This window comes from Vipera berus, assembly GCF_964194415.1.
Source record: "Vipera berus genome assembly, chromosome: 5".
NCBI lineage: Eukaryota > Metazoa > Chordata > Lepidosauria > Squamata > Viperidae > Vipera > Vipera berus.
This window is the reverse complement of record NC_138207.1, coordinates 67,055,239-67,074,907: the sequence shown is the minus strand read 5'-3', so window position 1 is coordinate 67,074,907 and position 19,669 is coordinate 67,055,239. Positions and strand designations below refer to the sequence as shown.

Genomic DNA, 19,669 nt, shown 5'->3' with positions numbered 1-19,669 from the left:
ATTATAGCAGTGTACTATTGCTGCATGTAGTGAGATTCCCATATATTCCCATGAATATATTAGAAAACATGATCGGTACATATTTCCATATTCATTCCCCTATTGGAATGATGTGCATTGGCCTAATAAATAAGAACTCCAAAACTCTCAGTTTCTATACGTGCAATTTTAGGGTAGGGCTCCTTGGATACTCAAAAGTATCATTTTTAAATCCGTCACGAATATTGTCATGAAAACATAGATCAAATCTTAAGAAAGCACTGAAAACAGTTAGCATTCTAGCATCTCAAAACCCATATCCTCATTCCCCACAACCTGCCCGTATCACACATACCCCAAAAGTAAACTTATTGCAGCTGAAGGATAAATATTCAGATTTAAGTCCGTTTGTATTTAAAATTAACTAAAGTATGGATTAATCCTCTCCAATCGTAAAACTGGAGGTAGGCATGCAGACAGGGATAAGACAAAATTCAGTGCATCCATGCCCCCAGGCACAAGTACTCAACACTCTCTGAATGTGAAGTCATTTATGAAGTCCTTTACAACATGCAGTCAAAGAGGTTAATTGAAAAATTTCTTAATGTCATTATGAAAGAACTAGATTAACCCAAGTTAATTCACTTTATTGTTCAAAATAAAGAGGAATAAGCATTGAACTCACTTGCAAATTTGGGGCATGAATTAGGGGTGAGATGTTGTCTTTAAGGACTCTGCCAGTTTAATTAAGATATGGAAAATTGCTTATTGTTCTTCACCACTAAAGTGCTAGGAATTAACAGCCAAATGTGATGCCTGTGCCTTTCATATCTCTACCATGTGTTTGTTTGTTTAATACCCATAAGACTACATCATTAAACCTCAAGCACTGATTTCACTAATTCAGCACCAGGGCTACATGCTACAGCAGCAAACACCTTTTCTAGTCAGTCATAATTGAACAGCTGGATGTAAATGCATTATTATTTTTAGGTTCCTATCTGACTTTGACTTGAACCCAAATATTTTTTTCCTTCCAAAGCAAACTGTCTGGCTCTCTTTGTAAAACTTCTCTTTCTCTTTCATATAACAACACAGTCAAGTTAATATGCTTTATCTAGTTTATCAGGGATTCAAAACAATGGATGCTAAGTCCTTGCTGTATCCATTTTCACAATACACTGTTCTTCTTTTCCTTTAGGAAGTATTACTTAAAAGAGCAGCTGACCTTGTTGAAGCTCTGTATGGCATGCCCCACAACAATCAGGTACGTCCCGATTGTCTTCCTCACCTACACATTTATTCATTTCTACACTGACTGGATTCATATATTGCAGTAAATCATATTGTGGTTTATTTGATTTTGGTTGAATGTGTTGCATCAACTTATTCATTATGGTTTAGGAACCACGGTTTGTGGTTTAGTGATGGAACCAGCCTCTGTGGTTTTTTCAACCATAGTTAGAGCAAATCACAACTTAGCATGGTCTCTGAACACACTCCTACAATAGCAAGTATTTTGCACCTTGAATGTCTAACAAAGTACCAGTGCATTCTTTCAATGCACAGCAAAGTTCTATTGGTCACTTGACAGTTTGATATGAAACAATGTTCTTAAGAAAAATTTAAATTCATTAATTCTTGTACTTGCAAAACCAGTTTTTCTATCCCAGTATATAATTTTAGCTGAAGCAGCTGTAATAAAAGACAACACTGAATGTAGTCTATGTATTTGGGACTAAGGTGAACCCTATTTGACCACCAACTATATTTAGAATTTTGATAACATATGACAGTTATCAAGAGCCTGTGTGGTGTAATGGTTAAAGTTCTGGACCAGGAGTTGTGAGACCCATGTTCTAGTCCCTCCATAGTCACAGAAGCTGGTTGTATGAGATTTTTGCCCATCTCTCTCATGTCTAGAGTGGAGATATAGAAAAACATCTATCTACCAACCCATACTGGACTAGCATAGTAGCTTATGATTCAGTAGCATGCAGTGGCTATCATGAGAGTGATGGAACTTTACTTATTTAAGCAGTAGTTGCCACAATAATGTGGTCAATTACAACAACAACAAAAGAGGTGGTAGTGGTGGAGAGGCATGGAACTCCAAGGACATGGAGCTGGCCTTATTGAAGCTGTATACAGGAGCTGTGATGGCACAGTGGTTAGGATGCAGTATTGCAGGTTAATTCTGCCAACTGCCAGAAGTTCAATCCTGACCGACTCAAGGTTGATTCAGCCTTCCATCCTTCTGAGGTAAAATAAGGACCCAGATTGTTGAGGGTAATATGCTGATTCTGTAAATTGCTTAGAGATGGCTGTAAGCACTATGAAGCAGTATATTAGTGCTATTGCCATATGGCATGCCTACAAAAGAAGCAAGTAGATCCCAATTGTCTTCCTCGCAAATACGGTAATGGCCAAAGAGGTCCACAAGTACATTGGTATCATCAAGCAGATCACAGCTTTAAAAAAACCTGCTGCACCAGATTAAAAACATGGGTTGGGTATTGCAAAATATCAAAACAATAATTGGTTGCATGATACAAAAAGAAGTGTTTTTTTTAAAGAAACAGATGTTATATTAGTAAAAGTGCTGGCAAGATTTTTAAACTATTTCTGCCCTAAACTCACTACTGGAAAATTATACCATTTTTAATGTACAATATTTGTAAGTGAAAAGGAATGTAATCTTGCCAAGAACAGAGTAATCCTGCCTGATATATAACCATAGGTCGATAGGCATCATTTATTAGGATTTGCTAAATGAAATATAGGGTAATTAAATGATACTGTATGTTAGAAAAATTATCCATTTACTGTTTCATAGGAAATAATCCTGAAACGAGCAGCCGATATTGCAGAAGCATTATATAGTGTGCCACGTAACCACAATCAGATTCCTACCCTTGCCAATACTCCAGCTCATACTGGTATGATGGGAGTAAATTCATTTAGCAGCCAGCTAGCAGTTAATGTGTCAGAAACATCACAGGCTAATGACCAAGGTAGGTGAAGTTTTAAGAATTATGTAGCAAAGTGATTCATATCTTACCCTTCTACAAAACCATTATCTTAGTTATGCAGTATTGGGATTCTTTGAATTTTATTTTGCTTTGTCGTGTTATGTTATGTTGGAAAGAATTAATAACTTGAATTTGATAATAACTAAGCATTGTAAAATATGAAATTTGAAATTTAACTTGGTAAAGACTGCTAGTGCGTATCTTTCTTTGTTTTTCCTCAAACCTCCAATTTGCTTTTTACTACCACTCTCTTTCGGTCAAACCACACTTCTTCCTTTATAAAATTTTGACCAAATATTATTATTATTTTTTTATAAAGAGATCATCAGCAAGTATTACAATGAGAGGCAGTCCTCAGCTTACGAACACAATTGACTCCACAATTTCTGTTGTTAAGTGAATTCTGTCCCATTTTATGACCTTTCTCGCCTCAGTTGTTAAATGAATCGTTCCAGCTGATAAGTTGGTAACCCGGCTGTTAATGGAATCTGGCTTCCCCCGTTGACTTTTGCTTGTCAGAAGGCCGCAGAGGGGGATCACAGGACCTTGGGACACAGCAAAGGTCATAAATATGAACCGGTTGCCAAGCGTTTGAATTTTGTTCTACAAAATTACTACAAAAGTTATAACATTGAAAAAAGGTCATAAGTCACTTTTTCCAGTGCCATTGTAACTTCGAACGGTCACAAAATGAGCTGTTGTAAGTGGAGGACCACCTGCATAGATGCCTATCTTTTGAGTAGAATAAATTTGTGCATTACAGTTAATAGGAATTGTGATACCCATTTTCTACTAAACTTGACATATTTAACTAAGCATTCTCCAGTAAATTTATTTTGCTAATAGCAAAATATATTACAATTATGGCAATACATAATTTCCATCTGGTTTCAGTATGGACATAGCCATTGACTATATATTAAAACAGCTGTTTGTAGCCAAATCCACTGAATCAATTACATGTGGCTAATAATTGCAGTCCTGAACATAGAATATGGAATAAATCCTACTGATTTACTTTCACATAGACATGGACTGCATTGCATATGATTTCTGTGATACCGTCTTTTTCATGGGATTTTAAAATATATTCTTTTACAATTTAACAAAGCCTTCTTGAGTCATGTTGCTATAAAAAATGTGTTCCCTACACTACAGCGTAGTTATTTTTTTAAATATTTATTCAATATTTATGAAAGCAGAACAAACTCTATTTTCTAGTAAGAAATTATTCATATTAAGAAGGATGATTTCTTTTGGGGGGGGAGTTACATCTCTGCAGAAAGTTACATGACCTTATAATTGCTTTTGCAAACTTTGCGATCTGAAAACGTAAAAGGGGAAAGCTTAGATGTTGATGATGCAGCCCAGCCATTTAAATTATGAGAATTATTGATAAAGACAACTGTGAGTGCACTGACACAATCAGATCGGGGAAAAACAACCTTGCTGGGTGTGTCTGCCAGAAGCAGGAACAACTCAGAGCGATCACAGTTGGTTTAAGTAGCGATGGTGTGAAAAAGATGATCTTTACCTGCCAAGAGATGAAGGAGCAAATGACATAAGCCAGCATGATGCAATCAGTCAAAAGTCTGCAAACTGTGTCCCAAAGGGGTTTTTCCAAAAGGCATCTGGACTTTCTTGGGTTTTTTCCCCCTTGAAACTGTTTTGCTTCTCATCCCAGAAACTTCTTCACTTTAGTTTCTTGGATGAGAAGCGAAACGTTTTCAAGAAAAAAACCCAAGTCCAGTTGCCTTTTGGAAAACCACCTTTGGGATTGGAATGGGACAACTCACCACGACCATCTCACCATGGCCAACTCGCTGCAGGACAACTTAATTAAATCATTCAATTTAATTTTTTAAAATTATTTTAAAAAATATTTGAATTTTTGTCATCCACACTTCAGTTTGTCCCTCCTTTGGCCTCCTTTCTGTAATGATTCTGTTCCACCATTTCTTTGATATTAGTGTAACTCTTGTCCCGCCGTGAATTGTCCTATGGCCAGTTGACCCTGGCGACTTGTCCCACAGCAAGTTGGCCACGACAAGTTGGCTGTGGTGAGTTGACCACAGCAAGTTATCCTAGACCCCTTTGGGACAGACATGACCTGGATGATTGAGAATTTCCATTGACATTTAGCTGTGCAATCTATGATGCCATAACAAACTCTTCATGCCCCATAATAATAATAATCCTTTTCTTGGGATGGGTTTTTCCTCCCAATACAGTAGGTTACAGTCGCAACACAAGCAGTGTTTCCCCACGAGGATATGTTCCGAGTAGTACTCCTCAACAGTCCAATTACAACACAGTCAGCAATAGTATGAATGGATACGGCAATGCCAGCATGCCCAACCTTGGTGTACCTGGTTCCCCTGGATTCCTTAATGGCTCGACCGCAAATTCCCCTTACGGAAGTAAGTCTTTATTTCTAAGGCACATCATTACATCATTCCTGTTTGTTAAGAACTTACTTTGTTGTAATTTCCTTCAATGTAAGCTACTGGATAAAAGGAGGGGTGACTCTGGAGGCTGGACAGTTTAAAAAAAGGAAAAAGATCACAGACAATATTTTGGTACTTTAAAAAAACAACAACCTAATACTAAAACAGGAAAAAGTAGGTACCACATTGGACTGCTCAATTTACAATCAGAGTCCAACACAAAAGAGTTTGCCTGTTATCCAGAGCGTGGCAAGCCAAAGCATTTTATTTTTATATATGTATTAATCTTCCCATAAGAGGCAAGGCCCTACGATACATCTTTTTTTCCCCCTCTTCCCTTCCTGTTTGCCATAAACATCCTCAATATGAGTCCTGATTATTTTTGCTTTATTGCAGTAGTGCCGTCAAGCCCTACCATGGCAGCCTCTTCGGTCACCCTTCCTTCAAACTGTAGCAGTACACACGGCATTTTCTCATTCTCACCTGCCAATGTCATCTCTGCAGTGAAACAAAAGAGCGCCTTTGCTCCTGTGGTCAGGCCCCAAGCTTCTCCTCCGCCATCTTGCACCAGCGCAAATGGAAATGGGCTTCAAGGTGAGCTGGATCTCTCTACTGCTTTTCCTGTGATTTCAAGGTGGTCGATTTACTTTTCCATTCAGAAGTTGTGAATGGATTAAGAACAGATTACTATCGCGGGCAAATATCAAAAGACAACCCCTTCCCCCAAACTTTAGAAACAAAATATATAGGGATTTTTTTAAAAAAAAATGGCTTTTAATGCAGGGGAACAAAACCTTGATCTTAAAGACAGCAGCAAAATCATAGCCTACAGATTTAGTTTATGCTGATTATTTCAAGCCTTGCTGTATATTAGAAGAAAGAATAGCTGTTTTCCCATCATTTCTCCTTAAGGTTTTATGCATTAATTTTTAAACTATGGAATGCTTCCCATGTACCTTTAAGTCTGTATATATTTTAGGCATCCGATTTTTTATTTTTGATAGTGATATTTTAATCGGCAGCATTTCCAAGGTAGGACTTTTCCTACATGCTCTGAGACATCAACAAATATTTGAAATTTGTTCAGTGCTGCCGTTGTTCCCCTACAAATCTAGTTTTCTGCTTGCACTGGATCTTATTCCAGTTCAACTGCCAATAGAAATACGAGAATAAAAAAGCTTGAGGACATTAATGAGTGATCATTTACAGAGGGAAGGAAAATCACTATAAACACTTTTATTCAGGATATAAGTTTTTATTTAGAAATCTTTATACCATTTTCAAATGGAAGGTTAACATCTGTCTCAGCTGAATTGATCTGAAACTTATCTGCGAAGTAGACCAAAGCACAATCTAAGCACTTAAGAGCCGTTCCTTCTTAGTTAACAGAAGTTTTTCAAAAATGTGATTACTTTTTAAAATATCCACTAATAAAAACATGCCACTGTATTTGTTAAGAGTATAGACCAGAAATGGCCAAGTTTGTTGCTGGGGACCTAAGCTACAGAATCTTTCATCCAAGGTGATCCTAAATCCTGAGCAATTTTTAAAAATTGAATTCAGTTCTTTTATCCCTTCGGGATTACGTGATCTCTGACTTAAACAGTCACTTCCAGTCAATGAAATCCAATAGAGTCTTCATCATTGTTCTTCCATCACCCAGACTATTTTACTAAGAAAATATTTTTGCTATGGACACTACTATGCTGTCCTCATGTCCAGCTACTGAGTGGGACAGAATGTTTGTGAAAGTTCAGACCTATTCAAGTTGAATTAAACTGGCCCTATTTAGCTCCAAGGGACGCGGTGGCTCAGTGGGTTAGGACGCTGAGCTTGTTGATCAGAAGGTCAGCAGTTTGGCGGGTCGAATCCCGAGTGCCACGTAGCAGAGTAAGCGCCTGTTACTCGTCCCAGCTTCTGCCAACCTAGCAGTTCGAAAGCACGTAAAAATGCAAGTAGAAAAATAGGGACCACTCCGGTGGGAAGGTAACAGCGTTTCGTGGGCCTTTGGCGTCTAGTCATGCCGGCCACATGACCACGGAGACATCCTCGGACAAGCGCTGGCTCTTTGGCTTTGAAACGGAGATGAGCACCGGCCCCTATTTAGCTCCAGCCCCTTAATGTTCAGCTCTGGATTTGCTGGAAGCCTGAATTTTGGTGAATAGTGCTAATGTTGTCCCAAAGGTGCCTTTTCCTTGAAGATGTTTTGCTTCTCATCCAAGAAGTTTCTTCAGTTCTGAAAAAAGCACCTTCAGGACAACCAAGACCTCGATGACTGAGAATCTCCATAGACAGTTGGGTGTCACATCCCAACAAGCAACAACCAAACCAGCCAAATCAAATTTAAGGAATAAAATATGTAACCAATCCAAATATCTCTGACTGAAGAATATTTGTTAGCTATGCCATGCTTCAGAGCATCAGTTATTTAGAGTGGGTACACCTTCTTTTTCAACATACATTTTCTTAAATTTTTATTTGTGCATTAGCAAATGTGATATAAATAATTTCATTTTAATTTCTTGTCCCTGGAAATATTGCTTTTTTTGAAAAGAAAAAAAAAACAACCAAAACCCTTTTTACAACTCTAGCAAACTCTGTTTGTTAGTAGAATCATTTAAATCCTCTGAATTTTATCTGTTATATGAAACAAGCATTTCAGAACTTATTTATTTGGCCTTCATTACATTGAAGAACTAAGCCAACCACAGTTTAGTATTTTGCAGAAATTGAAAATGTTATGAACCAGTACAACAATAGCAAAGGTACTTAATAGCTTTTCATATACTTAAAGTAAATGTATGCATTTTGATTTAAATAAATATATCTGAGAATTATTAAAGTAATTGTTACCTGAGAGTAATAGTTGCTTCTAATTGGAAACATGTAGTAACCACGTGTCTCAACTATAGATTGGCGTTGAGATGTTCACCCCAGGCAAATCTTGAAGCAGATAATTTGTTATATGTACCCTAGATTTTCTGATTTACGGACAAGGGTTTCGTGTAATCTTAAATGCAAGTAGGTAAATCAGGGGTCGTCCACCTTTATTTATTCCTTTCTTCTACTTCTATTAGAGCTCCTTTTCTATCAATTAGTAGAAATATATCAAGGCACTACCTCTCATCTTCCTTTCATACTGCATAATGCGTCAGAAACCCTAAACCCCTCCTTTCTCCCATTCTTCTATGCAGGAGTCTCTGGAAATTTACCAGTGCCTCAGTCCTTTCTTCCTCCCTCCTGGCTGTAATTTTAAATCCCCAAACCAGTTTAGGAATCCTTTGTAGCCCGCATCTTCCTCTTCCAGCATCTACTACTGATCTCAGGAAATGGGAGAGGTAATTATGAATATGAATTGCTAAATATGCCAGCCTCTTCCCAATAAATATTTTTTTTTGTATGAATGGGCTTTGTTTTTTCCTCATCTCCGGCCTCAAAGCCTGAATCAATGGATGCTGCTGCTTTACATGCAAGGAGATATCCATGTGATTCAATTTCCTGGCGTGGACCACATTGTAGAATGACATGTGAAGAAGTGTGTCTTGAACAAGAATTTTTAGATGGTATTTTTTTTCGTAAGGTAAGCCAGGAGGAGGAACAGGTCTACATGGTTCCAAGTCGGATTGAAGGCATAGAAACCTGAAAGGAAATAAATAGACCTCAACGATGCTTTCTCCTGGTTGAGAAAGCGTTGTTCGCAATACCAAGAAAACAATCTTTACTGAGCTAATCAGGCCAAGGATTTTGATGATAAAAACTTGATTCAAACATGCCTATTGAGGTGACACAGTTTTTACATGCAAACCTGGGTCACCTGGAGATACATGGGGGAAGCATTCACTCAAAAGCAGGCCCTCATGAAAATCACCAGCAAGTCCATACACCATCATGTAAAAGAGAAGATCTGACCTGTTTTCCTCCCCCTGATATGGGATATATTGGCTTAGAGTCCAGGGGTCCCCAACCTTGGCCACTTTATGACTTGTGGACTTCAACTCTCAGAATTCCTCAGCCAGCCATGCTGGCTGAGGAATTCTGGGAGTTGAAGTCCACAAGTCATAAAGTAGCCATGGTTGGGGACCCCTGGCTTAGACATAACTATAATGAATGGAATGGAATTTTTCCCGTGTAATCTTGAAGTTATATAATTCCCATTGGTATACCACACCATCCTTTTTTTTTAGTTTGTTATGTTACATTTTGAACCTCTTATCACATGAATTCATTTCCTCTCTATATCCCACTGCATATTGAACAAGGTATACATTTTAAAAATTAATAAAATTATGCCAATGTTCATAGAACCATTTTCAGCTACAAAAAGCTGATGACTTTGTGCCAGTCTCCTATCTTCATCCATTATAACCCATGGGTCAAGTCAAATATTTTATTACAGACAAAGGCAAACCATATTAGCTGATTACGGAGAATAATAGCCCTTATGGGCAACTAATATATACCTATTAAAAATTCTGACAAATGACGCTTACATTAAATTATGGCAACTACTGTAGCTGTTGCTTTCTCTCTCATGTGGCAATCTATTACACACAAGCTATTTTGTCATATTTTGGATAAGGTGTTCGCATATGCACCAGTAATTAGTAACTGCAAACCAAATTCTGGTTGCAGCTTCTAATCATAAAACTGCACCTGGTACATGCCTCAGAAGCTGCACAATGAGAAACCTAGTTTATATTAATATAAGTGTTACATAATTAGAACATGGTGTCACTGTAAACTGTGAACAAACGGAGCCAGTGATTTCAATTGGAACAATTTGATGGCAGCCAAAACCAAGCTACCTAAGCCACTGAGCATAAAAAAAGTGTTGAATTTCAGAAAAATTAAAAAAGGCGGTTGTAATTCTTTGTTCTGCCGGTGCTATTTGTTGGTTATATTCCTCCTGAAGAACGGGATGCCACCACTTCAGATAACTGAAGCATTTAACTTGCTCTGTCTATTGAAAATTGCGCAACGTCAGTGTTTTGGCCATTATTTTGATCTTTTGGTACTTAAGGAATAAAGATCATTATAGGCTAATGCCTTTAGTACCAAATAAAGTTGCTGAGAATGGGACTGCATAATCAATGTACAATAATGCCGGAATGTTTAAATCAGATAATCTAGGTGGATGGTGCTGCACTGTATTTAGGTTTTTGGATAAAATGTTGATATAGAGATTAAAGAAACCAAACCAAAACACAGTCCTGTCTTACACTAAGTATTTGCGTTAGGTATTGCATCTGAGAGTGCCCTATTCAAATTGCATCTAATTCTTACATAGGCATAGCTTTAATCTATTGATAAATAAAAGGATAAGGAGAAGATTGCAACACTGATCAATACTTATCGATTAGGTATTAAAACACATAGGGGAATGTCCTACTGTAAACTCTTTTTTTGGTGGGGGGGCAATCCAAAGATTTTGATTGTTAAGTACCAGCTTAGACTGGTTTATAAGACTCAACAAACTAGTCTATAATTGCCAAGGCCATATCCAGCATCTTTTTCAAGGAATTATAATAGCCAACCCTCCCTCATAAAGTATCACTTCTGTCTACTTAGTTGTGAGACAGTTGTGAGAAAAGTTGGAGGAGGAAGTATACATCTTTTTCAGTTCCTAGAGGAAAAGCAGAGCATATATTTAGCAAACAAATGTTACTATATTTGTAAACTCTGATAGAAAGAAGATGATGTTATTTTTCTAATGTGATTAAGCAATAAATGTATAACTTTTGCTTCTGAATCAGTTTAGTTTATATATATATATATATATATTTCTGTCTTTAATAACTCTCTTGAGATTTGGTTCAGGGATTATACTGTAGTAAAACAAGTGCATAGTTTGCTTGACTAGGTGATAGAAACAGAATTAACAAATATCTTGGGAAGGGGAATAGAATTTTACTTCACCAGCCCAAATATATATATTTAGTGGTTTCCATCTCAGTTTTATTCTATTGGAAATTAATAATATGAAGAAACATGAAGGGCTTTTATTTGTCTGTTTGTTCAATTTCTCTGGCTGCCCATTTCAGTGAACGATTCTGGGCAGTTTACAATTCATAATAATGAATTGTAATAATAATAGCAATAGCACTTAGACTTATATAACACTTCATAGTGCTTTGCAGTCCTCTCTAAGTGGTTTATAGAGTCAGAATATTGCCCCCAACAATCTGGGTCCTCATTTTACCGACCTCTGAAGGATGGAAGGCTGAGTCAAACCTGAGCAAGTCAGGATCAAACTGCTGGCAGTGAGCAATGAGTTAGCCTGCAGTACTGCATTCTAACCACTGCGGCACCACGGCTCCTAATAATAATGCTAGCTTTGGTGACTTATTCCAGTTTTAATAACAAACAATCAACACTTCAATATAAGTCTTGTGTCGGTGTATATGTTCACTGACTTGCAGTATAACTGATATTTATCCTATCAATTAATCATTAATAAATATTCAAAGGAAATAATAAATGAAATCAATATTTGAAATTGGGCTTTACATTCTATTATATTATACTTTTTCTAAAAATTACTTTTTGCATCTTAGTACATTTCAGAAAATTTAGCCATGCTGAGTGAGATAAACACATGTGTAGTTAACCCTGACCTTAAGGATGGTTGCCTTAATTTCATTTACTTGTCAGATGAGTTTACCTGAATAGCTTAGCAGGAATAGGACAGATTAAGGTTACAGAAAGATCCCACACCCTCAATTCCCCCCCCCATTACTTCATGATTTAGGTAATAATTATACCATAGCCCACATTACCTCCAAAAGCTTCAGCTTCTGTCACAACCCCAAACTTGAATCATGTTCTGACAGACAGAAATAGAAGAAGTTACCCAAATCAGGAATAGTAACTCAGGATATCGGACTTACAAAAACTTAATTCTACACATACAACTAGTCTTTGACTTACAACCACAATTGGGACCGGAATTTATATTGCTATCCAAGGCAGTTGTTAAGTAAGTTGTGCACTTCTGAATTGGATATAGCATCTCTGAAAGACAGCATTCCTTTGTAATCTGAGATAACATGAGAATTGCAGAGTACAAGTTCGCTGTAACTTTGCCCAATATTAAACATAAAAAAACCTATATTCGTAAAAGCAAATCGAGCTTCCTTTTCACTTGCCTTCTCTTCCGGTGTAATGTGAACATGTATAGCATGGTTATTTATCTAGCACAGCCTAAAAATATAACTATTTTTGTTGTGCTGTGATCTTTTATCTATAATATCCAAATCTAAACTGTTTTTAGATCAAGAAATCGCACTCAGAATCACAGTATTAAGAAGAAAGAGAAATAGTACCCAAAAAATATTTTGAAGAACACAAAATGTTTCCACCCATTACATGTGGTTTGGAAATATTATTTCATCACAAATCTAAACTATAAGCTTTCTTTTTTTAAAAAAAAAAAACCTTTTCGAAATTTGTTAATAATTTCAACTAGCTTGTCCTTTTTAAAGTTATCCCTGGAAAATCAGTGGCATGATCACATTTAATACATATAAATTTAGAACATAATACCAATGTGGCGAATTAGAGATCTGTTCTTCTCAATTTGTTCCTGTTCATTTATTTGTCAATGAAATGGGCAGTGCTTTTTTCATAAAAGAAAAAGGTGCCGGAACTCACACATGTCATGCAATCTGCCTTGCCTACCCTACAAGGTTCCATTCAAAAAAGGTGCCGGAACTCCGTTCTGAGCGTTCTATGACAAAAAAAGCCCTGGAAATGGGTATTGGGGTGTTGTGAACTTTATTAAGTGATAAGAGTCAGTGGTATGGACATAGAAAGACTACATCGTTTGTTACTGATGTAGCGTAAGAGAAATATAAACAGCACTAGGAATTAATATAAAAATCTTGGCACCTATCAAGAACCAATGTTGTATAAATGTTTCTCGTACCATCATTGTTCCAATTTCCAGTAAAATCATGATTCTCCAGGAAAATAATACAGACATATGTTTATACAGTATATGTCGCTCTGTCACCACCCAGAGTCGCTCTGTATAAATTTGATATATAAATAAAATAAAGTAAAATAATAAATATGCTTGTGAATATAATTGTGTGTATATGTATGTGTGTGTAAGAGAGAGAGAATATATAGTTGTTTAGTAAATATGAATGTTCTGAAGATCGTTTGGAAGCATACTGAGGAAGGCACATAAATTCTCATTTATCCCACTTGGAATGCCTTATATTTGGTTTATCAACTAAGTACAGGCATACGTATAGAGATATTCCTTATGTGGAATTCACGTATTTTTCATTTTGTTCTCATAACAATCAAGACAGATGAGTTAAGTTATGAGAAAGTAGCTATTCAAAGACAATATATTGATCTTCTCTCAACAGGTTTTCCCCTGCAAAACTCTAATCACTAAACTGCAGGTAGCCATTTATATAGGAAAGTTATCCACAAGTTCACATGCTTGATGGCATTGGTAATACTATGTTTGAGTTCATGCCCTGTTTACAAAACTGTACTGTTTGGAGAAAGATATACGTTTATATCCCCCCCCCCAAGAAAGACTGATGTTTGAGAAAAAAGGTGAAAAAGGCTTCTTCTGTTGTGGATCCTCATCAAAATTAACATCCACTATTACAAGCACGGTGTTTAGATTTGTTTGCTTGCGTGCTTGTTTAATAGAGGACCATGCAGGACACTGAAAGCAAATATCTCCACCATTGTTTCACTAAATTACACGATTGGTTGAAGGTTGCTTTCTCCATTATTGGCTCTACTTTGACATAACCCTTGCTACTAAGTGGTGATGGTGTTATTAGTATTCATTGCCATCAATTAATGGAAGAGAGCTTACTGTAGCTAACTGAAGCTGTGTTCTGTCTGTCCCTCATCTCTGAACTGCATTTACCACAAGGGAATGTTTGCTAGCCACAGATTGTGAACAATGCCTCCCATTCCTCCACCATTTGGTATTGTTTCTTCCAGTCCTGATGGCATCATTGTGCAGAGCTAACTACATTGGAACTCTGCCATATTGGAGGAATTCACAGCTGGCAAGAGCTGGCCGCCATCCAGACAGTGGCACGTAGGGGTCGAAATGCGAGAGCATCTGGCTGTTATGCTCCATCTGTAAACCTGTGACTAATCTTTCCATGTAAACAAAGACATGTTCCAAATAGTGCGCACAATTTGCCCAATCCCACTAGTTAGATCGAATACCAGAGATATTCCTCTTGAAAACATAAGAAAGAGTATAAGGAACGTACATTTTTTTAAACCTAGTTTCTGCCATGGTCTTTATTGATGTGTAAATAATATTTTATAAGCAAGTAGCAAACTGGATGAAAAAAGCATCTGCCACAGGATGATAAGGGACATGTAGAGAGAGGGGTGACTTATACATGACATTTGCTTCCCACCCCTCAGATTTCATGAGTATTGTGTACTGATTTAAACTGATTAGAGTAGAGTAGAGTAGAGTAGAGTAGAGTAGAGTAGAGTAGAGTAGAGTAGAGTTGAGTTGAGTAGGGGAAGGAAAGGAAAGGAAAGGAAAGGAAAGGAAAGGAAAGGAAAGGAAAGGAAAGGAAAGGAAAGGAAAGGAAAGGAAAGGAAAGGAAAGGAAACCTATAGAGGGAAAAATAATGCAGCTTCAGAAATATCAAATTTAATGGTAGAGCTGCTGTGAAATTACATTGAACAATCCTTCGTACAGCTCAGATTCCTTATGCTGCTTATTTAAGCACATGGATAGTCACGCAAAGAGATTGTATTACATAAGAAATGTGTACATACAAGAAGCTTTCAGAAAAAAACGCAACAGCAAATCTGAGATAAATTGATATTTTTTGGAAATTAATGAACTGGGAAATTGAAGTTTACATGACTACATAAAAATGTATTAATATTTCTTGTACAAAAAGTAATGAGAAATAGTGTCACAATAACATTTAAGTACCATTAGGTTAAAACCATCCCTATTACGTATAACCCTGCTAAGAGGTTAACACAATGACAATTTTTAAAATCTTTTTGCTTAACAAGTTTCTTCTTTGCTTAGAATACATAACTATATACATATCCTGAATGGAGGGGGAAGGGGCTGCATCTGGATTGCATTTAAAATTTAGAGACATTCAATACAGTTATGGCAAGTCCTAGCTTTGCTGGTATTTAAACCTGTGGTCCCATTCTTAGGATAAGACACAAGAGACTATCCACAAACTTGTCTGCCTCCTAAGTGTTTCAGTGTAGTCCTACAGTGCTTCAGTAATTGCATTAATGACTACTATTTCTTTAAAGTAGGTAGTATCAGTTCCCGGGGCCAGAGATCATGCAGTTCTGTGGGTACCTTGACCCTGAGCTTTTTATTTGTGAGACAGAGAAGCACTGGGACTTCCTTCTACACATTTCAAAAATTAACATGAGCTAACAAATAGGAGATTTCAACTTATGTCTTGTTATAGTGCTTTGATGGATTCCAAAGCAGATGTAACATAGTAGACTTTGATCTCAGAAAGTCACTGACTTATTAAAGTCAGCATACAATTAGAAGAAAGTGCTAATTAACAGAATGTCAAAACTGAAGCTGTCCATTTAGATCTGGATCTGATCTGAATCTGAATTACCAAAAATGACCATGTTGCTTTTTAAGCTGTCAACGTAGGCTTTCTCCAGGGAGTCTGGGCCACTCTTTGCCATTAACAAAGCGCTAAGAGAAATATCACACATGTGGGAGGTAGGATCCTTTGCATGTGCACGTGCACGCGCGTGCGCACACACACACGCACACACACATCAAAGCCAAATCTTTACAAAAAAAGCTCTGGTAATAAAATTCCAATTTTAGAAATAAAATATAGAAGAGGATCAAGGAAAGGAAAGGATTCTCTTGTTGGATAGCTTATTATACAAAAATAAAAATAAAAATGCCCCACTCCCTCCCCTAAACTGTTTGATAGCTACTGTCTTGCCAGATAAAAGGGTCTATCAATTGTTTATCCAGATCATTTTTCCATGCAGTACCTGGGTCACAAAGACTTACAGATTACTAAATTTCTGCATCTATCACTACTGTGAATTCCATTTCCTTTATATATTCAATTTATGGAATTCTTCAACACCTAATTGAGCGCAACCTCTCTTTTTCCCCCATAAACCTTATCTGCCTACAAAGCTGCATGAACAGCATTTTTTTAAGCTATAGTCAAAGGCATCTGGTTCCTAATCCAAGTGTTTTAGGAAACGGATTTGGTGAATGCTTCCTAATGATTTTCAGACATTGGTGCTATGAAGAATTAGGTGTGGTCAGCTTTGCTTGTTTATTTTTTTTTTCTTTGCAAGTTTAAATACATGATGCAAGTAAATTAATAGTACTTTTTCTCTTTTTTTTTCAGCTATGTCTGGGCTTGTAGTTCCGCCAATGTAAATTCATTTTTTGTTTAGCTACTGTAGCAGCAAGTTCAGAAGATGAGCTTTCTAGGGGACAAGTTTAGTATATAAGATATGCTGATGGAACCAGTATCTTCAAAATACAATCAGCAAAACATTGAAATGCTACAAAAAAACAAAAAAACTTTGTTTAAAAAAGTTTATTTAAAATACTAAGAATCAACATGCAAACAATCAACTTCATGAACAATTCCATTTTATTGACTGAAACTTCTCTCATATTTTCACATTTCTTGGTCCTGAAGAAAAAGGAAAAAGCGACACTTATTTTGTATAAAGTTTCTGATTACGTCTTGGCTATGTCTAGTACTTGCTATGTGTCGGGAAAAACTTTGTGGATGCACCATTTTGATTATCATGAAACACTGATGAAAAACGCCTCCAAAACATTTTTCTGTACTCATAACTAGATTCACAATGGTTGTGTATCTCTATAATGTGAAATATTTTTTTTTGTGGTGAAAAAAGGGGGCCAAGGAGGAGGTATGAGCCATCAAATCTGGGGTTGGGAGGGGAAAAGGATGAATATATGATTTCAGATAATTTTGGGAGGATGGGAGGGTTGATCATTGCTTAACTTCATCTTAATGAAATGGAACTTTGTAACTTATTGTAGTTAGAAATTGTAACTTTGATATTGAATTCTCTTGCCTTCAACAAGCACACTGACAGAGGGAAATGCTACTGTCTGTTGGTTTAAAAAAATATACTTCCACTGCTAGAGCTTCCTGTTAAGCAAGTGTGATCTGCAACATTTTTTCAACTTTTGCTAGCACTGTATACTATTGCATTCTTAGGCTACTGTGAAGTCTATGTTTCTTGTACCAGAAAATTGTCCTTTTGACTTCTAGATCCTACTTCCCTAATGTGTTTTGTATGTGGTTATAAAATTGTAGACTTTTGTGATTTTGCCAAAGTTGTAGCTAAATATTTATACACTTGTCTTGAATTTTTTTCAGATCCACTTAAATATTTAGAAGATCAAATTTTTATTCCTTTTAAAGATAAGGAATAAAATAGCCCTACATTACAACTTCTTTCATATAAACACTTGCAGTCACCAAGGGAATTTATTTTGTAACATATTAATTATAAATATTGTATTTATCTTTGAAATTTTGTATATTTTCACCATTTTTCCTTGTATGTATGTTTTTTGTCATTTGACTGGTATTGTGATGCTGTGAAAAGCATTAAGCCAAGAACCGCTGCCTTCATATGTTTTTGTTTAAAAAAAATGTGTTCATGCATTTCATTTGTATTTCACAAAGTTGTTATTTGTTTTGACTTTCCATCTTTCTGTTATTTTGAGGAAAAAACATTGTTTATTTTTATATTATTTTTAAGTTATCTGAACAAATAATTTTGAAATAAAGTTGTTTGTTGTATAGTTAAAACAAAATTGTGCCACATGGCTGTAATGAATACTAGTAGAAAATGTGCATGCAGTGCGGCCACAGGAAATGGATGGTTCTCCTATTTTGTGTTTGGATTTTCATTTTCATTTCTTTATTTCTCCATTTTCTCTGAGTTCAGATTTTTTTTTAAAAAGTTGCCACCTATGACTTTGTCACATAGCTGAACTCTGTTTACTGGCGGGGGGGGGGAAATCAGAAGCATAAATTAAAAAAAATAAATAAATGAAATTCACTTCTGATGTTTTAATTACAGTGTTGGCCACATTAACTTCCTTGGATGCCTTAAAATTAGACGTCTTTGAACAACTTTTGTGCTGTTAACCATGGGCTTCGAGCAAGTGCATCACTACTCCATTTGGGTGAATTACGGTGAATAAAAGCACAAATATGGGGTGCAGTTTTTTCCATGTGATTATAGTTACCTGCCCTCTGTTCACTTTGATGAGGCTTGCCCCAGCCCCCTAAAAATGACTAGTTGTAATATCCTAGGTGAGCTTGGTAAACTGTACTCTTGGTCAACGGCTATGTGACTTCTTTTTGTACCTGTTTTCTGCTGCACTCTGCATAATCTGTAACTTAGCGCTGATTAACAAAGAGAAAGACTTTGTATGCATTTGGGACCACACCTAATTTTATAACCTTTTTTTATTTTCAGAATTTTGTTTTGTAGAGACACTTACAGTAAGGACTGTAATTTATAAACTGGAACGATTTCTCTAATATATTGTGCCTGTTAGTGCCAATCCTGACATAATTGTTTCCCCCCCACTTTCTTTCTTGCACTAAATGCTTTCAAATGCAGCACTGCAAAATCACTTTTGCACTCTGCAGCAGAATTAAATTTCTCAGCAAAAAGGAGGGACCATTTTTAATACAAAAGTGCACATTTTTCAGGAAATGTTTATAAGAGGTTTTAAAACTGATATAAATATATCACAAATTACAAAACATGCCCATTTTTCCTGTGAGAGTCAATAAGGCTTAGCTAAGTGGAAAAGCTGAAAAGTCAAACCGAAACTGAATTGCCTCAGTTCAATTTTGTATAAGTATGATTTTGATCTTAAAAAGAAAGGTCATGCATACATGATCAGAATGTTTCTTCATAAATACAATCTGTTTTGTGTTTTAGATCAGTTAGTCAATTCACTCATATTTCCTCATCTCCAAATGGGAAACTTCACTAAGTGATAGATTTTACTGTTAAAGACCCTACAATAAGATTGTTTTATCTGTACATTTTTCAGATATTTAACTGTATAAAAATGTTCATTTTACACAATATTTAATTAAAGTATTTCTTGTCTGTGAATTTCATTTCTGCTAATTTTTCAGGTTTAATTACTAAAATATCAGA

At 36.2% G+C, this 19,669-nt stretch overlaps 1 protein-coding gene across 5 annotated transcripts in view; it reads left to right on the top strand.

The window, feature by feature from the left end:
- The window catches only part of EBF3 (EBF transcription factor 3), a 195,939-nt gene extending 178,837 nt beyond the window's left edge, over positions 1-17,102 (top strand). For 2 of the 5 annotated variants that reach the window (XM_081328870.1, XM_081328869.1), the window contains exons 12-16: positions 1,181-1,246; positions 2,816-2,993; positions 5,243-5,431; positions 5,963-6,052; positions 16,843-17,102. In XM_081328870.1, coding sequence (XP_081184996.1) covers positions 1,181-1,246; positions 2,816-2,993; positions 5,243-5,431; positions 5,963-6,052; positions 16,843-16,874 — 555 coding nt within the window. In that variant the 3' untranslated portion in view covers positions 16,875-17,102. Of the gene's footprint in view, positions 1-1,180; positions 1,247-2,815; positions 2,994-5,242; positions 5,432-5,854; positions 6,053-16,842 lie in introns of all 5 variants that reach the window. The other 3 variants (XM_081328868.1, XM_081328867.1, XM_081328871.1) reach the window with 3 other exon arrangements.
- The last annotated feature ends 2,567 nt before the right edge of the window (positions 17,103-19,669 follow it).